At 39.3% G+C, this 8,356-nt stretch overlaps 1 protein-coding gene across 6 annotated transcripts in view; it reads right to left on the bottom strand.

Moving 5' to 3' along the window:
- Positions 1 to 8,356, bottom strand: part of CUNH11orf49 (chromosome unknown C11orf49 homolog) — a 218,865-nt gene that overhangs the window by 193,135 nt on the left and 17,374 nt on the right. For 3 of the 6 annotated variants that reach the window (XM_032282272.1, XM_032282269.1, XM_032282267.1), the window contains exon 2: positions 7,914 to 7,955. The exons of the other annotated variants lie outside the window; for them this stretch is intronic. In XM_032282272.1, coding sequence (XP_032138163.1) covers positions 7,914 to 7,955 — 42 coding nt within the window. The remainder of the gene's footprint in view (positions 1 to 7,913; positions 7,956 to 8,356) is intronic. 6 annotated transcript variants of the gene reach the window in all.

An 8,356-nucleotide genomic window follows, 5' to 3' on the forward strand; every position in this document is an offset into this window, starting at 1 on the left:
CAATTCTCCTGCCTCAGCCTCCTGAGTGGCTGGGATTACAGGCACGCACCACCATGCCCAGCTAATTTTTTGTATTTTTAGTAGAGACGGGGTTTCACCATGTTGACCAGGATGGTCTCGATCTGTTGACCTCGTGATCCACCCGCCTCAGCCTCCCAAAGTGCTGGGATTACAGGCTTGAGCCACCGCGCCCAGTCCTGGAAAATATTTTTAATAAAAATGCTATTTAGGCCAGGTACAGTAGCTCATGCCTGTAATCCTAACACTTTGGGAGGTCCAGGTGGGCAGATCACTTGAGGTCAGGGTTTGAGAACAGCCAGGCCAACATGGCGAAATCCCATCTCTACTAAAAATACAAAAATTAGCCAGGCATGGTGGCACATGCCTGAAATCCCAGCTACTCGGAAGGCTGAAGCAAGAGAATCGCTTGAACCCAGGAGGCAGAGGTTGCAGTGAGCTGAGATTGCATCACTTCACTACAGACTCCATCTCAAAAAAAAAAAAAAAAAGCTATTTGTGTTAATATGCTACAGGCTTATTATCGTTATTTTAGATGAATTAATATTTAAATTTTTTGTTTAAAATTCAAATATAGTACATTTTGAAAGTGATCCAATTGTCCCACAGAACTGATGTTTATGGTTTCTTTGAATAAACATAGAAATTGATGCTACCGGTCTTAAAATTTGGGCACTCACCTGTCATGATTGCCTATCCAACCATCGGCTTCCTACTGACCAACTCCTTTTCCTTAGCCCTCCCTAATTCCCATTTTCCCACACGTGATTACATTTCTTCCCTGCTATAGAAACCCCCAATTTTAGTCGGTCAGGGAGATGAATTTGGGACTGATCTCCCATCTCCTCAGCTGTAGCACCAGGTTAAAGCCTTGTTCCCTGGCAATACTCATAGTCTCAGGGATCAGCTTTCTGTGTGACAAGCAATGGATCCTACAGCAAACCCCTGGAGTTTCATTAACAATTTGATAGATATATCCTTCCTAAAGCTCCAAGAAATCCTCAATTTTTTTAGGGGGGATGGAGTCTCACTCTGTTGAGCAGGCTGGAGTGCTTCCTGGGTTCAAGCAATTCTCCTGCCTCAGCCTCCCGAGTAGCTGGGACTACAAGCAGACACCACCACACTCAGCTAATTTTTGTATTTTTAGTAGGCATGGGGTTTCACCATATTGGCCAGGATGGTCTTGATCTCTTAACCTTGTCATCCGCCCGCCTCAGCCTCCCAAAGTACTGAGATTACAGGTTTGGGCCACCACACCCGGCCCAGTTATTTCTGAGTATAAAGAGATCCTGAAACCAAAAAGTTTGAGAACTACAGTTCTAGGTAAACAAAACAGTTTGTATTAAGGCCCAGAGATAAAAGAAGGCACTGTGAATCTGGAACTGTACATTGTTTGGCATAGCTGGAGAAAAGAGTTTGAAGGAAGAATTGTGCTAAACGGAGGGAAAAAAGCTGCCATATCACAAGGTTTGTATGCCATGATAGCATGGGGAGTTAGTAAAAGATTTTAACCAGATCCAATTTAGGTTTTAGAAAGATAGCTCCGACAGAAATAGAAAGAATTGAAGGTAATAAGACCAGATGCAAAATTGCTGAGTCATCCAATAAAACCCTCTACTTTTCCTTTTTCTTAGAGGGATGATAGGTTGTTATTTATTATTTTAATTATACACTTAAAAATAATGAATAAGGTGTTTTAAGCATGATCAGACAGTTACCTTTCCTAAACTTCCAAATTTCTTAAACACTTCTAGCTATGACCAACTTCAAACAAACTACATTCATTCCTAATTATCTTTCTTTTTTTTTTTTTTTTTGAGACAGAGTCTCACTTTGTTGCCCAGAGTGCAGTGGTGCAATCTCAGCTCACTGCAACCTTTATTTCCAGGGTTCCAATGATTCTCATACCTCAGCCTCCTGAGTAGCTGGGATTACAGGTGTGTGCACCACATCCAACTAATTTTTTTTTTCTATTTTTAGTATAAACAGGTTTTACCATGTTGGCCTGGCTGGTCTCAAACTCCTGGCCTCAAGTGATCTGCGCCCCCCCAGCCCTCCTAGCACCCAGCCCTAATATCTTTTTTTAAATCTCTTTTGTATCTTGCGGTTAAACACATCAGATTAAACACAAACAGAAACGTGCTTTTTTTTCCCTCCAAAACCTCTGCTAAAATACCAGTGAAGGGATTTTAAAGACTTAAACCCTACTGCCTGATCATTTCAAAAGATGTGGAAAAACTACTTGATAAGGTCTAACATCCTTTACAATGAAACTAAAACTAAACAAACTAAGAATAAAAGGTAATTTCCTCAACCTGATAAAGAGTATCTACAAAAACCCCACAGTTAACACTATACTTGATGGCAAAAGACAAAATGTGCTTTCCTCCTATCAATAACAGCAAAGGTGTCCACTTGCCAATTCTACTGAACAATGCACTGCAGGTTCTAACCAGCACAATTAGGCAAGAGAAAGAAATAAAAGCATCCAGACTGGAAAGGAAGATGTAAAATGACCTTTACTTGCAAATAACATGATCTGGTATAAAAAAAAAAACCCCTAAGAAATCTAAGAAACTATTCGAGCTAATATACTAGTTCAGCAGGGCTGCAAGACACAAGATCATTTTTCTTTTTTGGACAGGGTCTCACTCCCACTGCCTAGACTGGAGTGCAGTAGTGTGAACACGGCTTACTGCAGCCTCAACTTCCCAGATTTAGGTGATTCTCCCACCTTAGCCTCCTGAGTAGCTGGGACTACAGGTGGTCATCACCATGCCCAGGTAAGTTCTGTATTTTTAGTAGAGATGGGATTTCATCATATTGCCCAGGCTGGCACTATATTTCTATATATGAGCAATGAACAATTCAAAGGTGAAACAGAGAAAACAGTGCTAATTGTAATAATACAAAAATTAAATACTTAGGAACACATTTAACAAAAGAAGTTTAAGACTTATACAATGAAAACTACAGAACATTGTTGAAAGAAATTAAAGGCCTAAATAACAGAAAGACACTGCATGTTCATAGGTTGTCAGACTTAATACTGTTAACATGGCACGCTCCCCAAACCGATCTACAAATTCAGTGCAATCCCTATCAAAATCCCAGCTGCCTTTTTGGAGAGAAATTGATAAGCTGATCCTAAAATTCAAAAGGAAATGTAAAAGACCCAGAATAACCAAAACAATCTCAAAAAAGAACAAAGTTGTAAGAGTCACATTCCCAATTTCTAAACTTATTCGAAGTTACAGTAACCAAGACTGTGTGGTACTGGCATAAGGCAGACATAGAAACCAATGAAACAGAACTGAAAGTCTGGAAATAAACCCTCATATTTTATAGCAAATTGATTTTTGACATAAGTGCCTGATATGGTTTGCTGTGTTCCCACCCAAATCTCATCTTGAACTGTAGCTCCCACAATCTCCATGTGTCATGGGAGGGACCCAGTCGGAAATAATTGAATCATGGGGGTAATTACCTCCATACTGTTCTTATAACAGTGAGAGAGTTCTCACAAGATCTGGTGGTTTTATAAGGGGCTTTTCCCCCTTTTGCTCAGCATTTCTCCTTGCTGCTGCCATGTGAAGGACGTGTTTACTTCCTCTTCTCCCATGATTTATGCTTCCTTAGGCCTCCCCAGTCATGCTGAACAGTGAGTCAATTAAACCTCTTTCCTTTATAAATTACCCAATCTCGGGTATGACTTTATTAGCAGTGTGAGAATGGGCTAATACAGTGCCAAAACCATTCAATGAGGAAAGAACAGTCTTTTTTTTAAATGGTGCTAGGACAACTGGATACCCAATGTAAAAAAATGATTTTGTACTCCTACCTCAAGCCATACTAAAAAATTAACTGAAAATGGATCAAATACCTAAATGTAAAAGCTAATACTATAAAACTCTTAGAATAAAAAATAGGTACAAAGTTTTGTGAACTTGGTTTAGGTAACTATTTCTTAGATATAACACCTAAAGCATAAGCATCCAAAGAAAAAGCAAATTGGACTTCATGAAAATTAAAAACTCTACTCCAAAGGATACTATCAAGAAAGTAAAAAGACAACCCACAAGATGGGAGAAAATATTTGCAAATCATATATCTATAAGGGTCTAGTATTCTGGAATATGTAAAGACTGTTACAATTCAACAGTACAGAACTGAACTGCCATCTTAACTTCAATCCAATTAAAAGTAGGCAAGGCCGGGCACAGTGGCTCAAGCCTATAATCCCAGCATTTTGGGAGGCCGAGGCGGGTGGATCACGAGGTCAAGAGATCGAGACCATCCTGGTCAACATGGTGAAACCCCGTCTCTACTAAAAATACAAAACATTAGCTGGGCATGGTGGCGCATGCCTATAATCCCAGCTACTCAGGAGGCTGAGGCAGGAGAATTGCTTGAACCCAGGAGACGGAGGTTGCGGTGAGCCGAGATCACCCCATTGCACTCCAGCCTGGGTAACAAGAGCGAAACTCCGTCTCAAAAAAAAAAAAAAAAAAACGTAGGCAAAAGATCTGAGTAGACATTTCTCCAAGAAGACAAACCCTTGGCCAAAAACACATGAAAAGATGCTCAACAACATCAGTTGTTAGGGAAATGCCAAACAAACCCACAGTGAGATACTACTTCACATGTACTAGGATGGCTATAATAAAAAAGACAAAAATAACAAGTGTTGGAAAAGATATGGAGAAATTAGAACCCTCATACATTGCTGGCGGGTAAAACGAAGCAGCTGCTTTGAAAAAGTCTGGCAATGCTTTAAAAAGTTAAACAAAGAGTTACCAAATGACCTAGAAATTCCATGCCTAAAAGAAATGTAAAAAAAAGTGTCTGAACAAAAACTTGCATACAGATGTTCACAGCAATATTTTCATAGAATCCAAGAGGTGAAAATGATCCAAAGGTCCATCAAGTGATGAATGAATAAACAAAACGTGGTGTACCCCATACAATCAAAAAATATTATTTAGCCACAAGGAACAAAGTGCTAGAATATACTACAACATCACCGAATCTTTTTTTTTTTTTTTTTTGAGACAGAGTTTCAGTCTCGTTGCCCAGGCTGGAGTGCAGTGGCACGGTCTTGGCTCACGAACTCCTGACCTCAGGTCATCCATCCACTTCTGCCTCCCAAAGTGCTGGGTGAGCCAATACTGTGCCCAGCCAACATCGATGAATCTTAAAAACATTATGATCAAGGCCGGGCGCGGTGGCTCAAGCCTGTAATCCCAGCACTTTGGGAGGCCAAGGCGGGTGGATCACGAGGTCAAGAGATCAAGACCATCCTGGTCAACATGGTGAAACCCCGTCTCTACCAAAAATACAAAACATTAGCTGGGCATGGTGGTGCATGCCTGTAATCCCAGCTACTCAGGAGGCTGAGGCAGGAGAATTGCCTGAACCCAGGAGGCGGAGGTTGCGGTGAGCCGAGATTGTGCCATTGCACTCCAGCCTGGGTAACAAGAGCGAAACTCCGTCCCCCAAAAAAATAATAATAAAATAAATAAAAATAATAAATAAATCTATACAGTTGACCCTTTAACAAAGTAGGGCATGGGTATGGTGGCTCATGCCTGTAACCCCAGCACTTTGGGAGGTCAAGGAGGGAGGAATGCTTGAACCCAGGCGTTCAAGACCAGCCTGGACAATATAGCGAGACTCTATCTCTATAAAAAGAAAAGAAAAGAAAAAATATCCACATATAACTTTGGATTCCCCAAAATCAACAGGTGATATTTGACCGGAAGCCTTACCAATAACATAAACAGTCAATTAGCACATATTTTGTATATGTATTATATGCTGCATTCTTAGAGTAAGCTAGGGAAAAGAAAATGTTATTAAGAAAATTATGGAACCAGGCATGGTGGCTCACACCTGTAATCCCAACACTGTGGTAGGCCAAGGGAGGAAAATCACTTGATGCCAGGAATTCAAGACCAGCCTGGACAAAGCATCCCATCTCTATAATAATAATATTAATAATAATTTTAAAATTAAAAAAAGAAAATCATGAGGAAAAGTCAATATATTTACTATTCATTAAGCGGAATTAGATCATTCATTATAAAGGCCTTCATACACTGAGTAGGCTGAGGAGGTAGAAATGGAGGGGGTTTCCAGGAGTGGCCAACTTGGAAATTTTTTTTAAAGAGAAAAAAAATAAATTAAATAAATTTAAAAAAAGAAAAGAAGGAAAAGAAAAGAGGGGGCTGATCTTGCTGTCTCAGGGGTGGCAGAAGAAAATCCGTGTATAAGTGGACCACACAATTCAAATCTGTGTTGTTCAAGGATCAGCTGTGTGTGTGTATATATATATAGCTATTAATCTAGGGGTTTACAAATCCTATTACTTCAGTTTTTCTAGGGAACCCTGGCTAATAGAATAGATATTTTTGATATTCAACAAAAGGACTGAAAAGGTTAAGGATATTCATACAACATATAACAATCCAAAAAGAAAAGACAAGACAAAAACAAGAAAAATTAGGGCATAAATCCATAAAGTCCAACATCTAAGTAACAACAGTTTCAGAGATATAACAGAGATGAGATAATATTAAACACATAATTCAAGAAAACTTCTCAGAACTGATGTACATGAATTTCTACATTGAAAGGATCTCAAGACAATGAAAGAAGAACCACACCAACGTATAACTACATGAAATATCACAAATCAGAATGGCATTAGATCACTCAATGACAACACAGAAAGCTAAAAGATAGGGGAGAAATGTCTTAAAAATTCTAAGGGAGGCCGGGCGCGGTGGCTCACGCCTATAATCCCAGCACTTTGGGATGCCAAGGCGGGTGGATCACGAGGTCAAGAGATCGAGACCATCCTGGTCAACATGGTGAAACCCCGTCTCTACTAAAACTACAAAAAAAAAAAAAAAAATTAGCTGGGCATGGTGGCACGTGCCTGTAATCCCAGATACTCAGGAGGCTGAGGCAGGAGAATTGCCTGAACCCAGGAGGCGGAGGTTGCGGTGAGCCGAGATCGCGCCATTGCACTCCAGCCTGGGTAACAAGAGCGAAACTCTGTCTCAAAAAAAAAAAAAAAAAAAAAATTCTAAGGGAAAATGATCTCCAACACAAAATTTTATACCTGTCTAAACTATCAATCAAGTGTAAGGGTAGTATAAAGTCATTTTCAGAAACAGACGATTCCCCAAAATTTTACTTTGCATGTACCCTTTCTCAGAAAGCTACTAGAGGATGCAATCTAATAAAAAGGAGTATGTAAGGAGAAAGGAAGACATAGGCCTTAGAAAATATGCACTATAACTTACTTGAGCAAGACAAGTAATACCCATGGTAAGGATGAAGGATTTAGAGAGCAACCAGGCCAGATTGGAGCAGGGGGACCAATTAGATAAAGGAGTACTTTGGAAAAGTTATCTTGAAGAAAAGAAATTGAAACTAAGGGGATGCCTGATGTGACCAAGGTCAGAATAACTGACCTTTAGGCTATAAAGTCTGGGGATGAATCAAGGACAAGACCATAGAAAAGCATGCACATGATGATAGACTGGACAGGGAAAATGTGGCACATATACATCATGGAATACTACGCAGCCATAAAAAACGATGAGTTCATGTCCTTTGTAGAGACATAGATGAACCTGGAATCCATCATTCTCAGCAAATTGACACAAGAACAGAAAATCAAATACCACATGTTCTCACTCACAGGCGGGTGTTGAACAGTGAGAGCACATGGACGCAGGGAGGGGAGCATCACACACTAGGGTCTGTGGGGGGGAACTAGGGGAGGCATAGTGGGGGATGGGGAGTTGGGAAGGGATAACATGGGGAGAAATGCTAGATATAGGTGATGGGGCGGAAGGCAGCAAACTACATTGCCATGTATGTACCTATGCAACAATCTTGCATGTTCTTCACATGTATCCCAAAACCTAAAACACAATAAAATATATATATTTAAAAAAAAGAAAAAGAAAAAGAAAACCATGCACAAAAGACAAGGCAATTATTAGTTGCAGGAAAATGAAAAAAACGTTCAAAAAGGAGAAATGTAATCATAGTATACTATATTATATATATTTTTACATTTATGTATATACTGTTTATGTATGTACATACATATAATTTTCATAGTCATAACAAACATTAAATATTGATTTAACCAAAAATTATAATAATTTTGTTAGAAGACTAGAAGGAAGGGAAATTGAGTAGTATAAAAGACCTAAATCCTCATCTTCTATAATATAAAGTCATTAAATGATATCTAAAAGAAAAATCAAGAAGAGCAATTTAAGCATGTTATTTTAAAATTTGCAGGAAAAAAAGCCTG

Source organism: Sapajus apella, unplaced genomic scaffold, assembly GCF_009761245.1.
Source record: "Sapajus apella isolate SASKATOON/1434 unplaced genomic scaffold, GSC_monkey_1.0 scaffold14, whole genome shotgun sequence".
Taxonomy (NCBI): domain Eukaryota; kingdom Metazoa; phylum Chordata; class Mammalia; order Primates; family Cebidae; genus Sapajus; species Sapajus apella.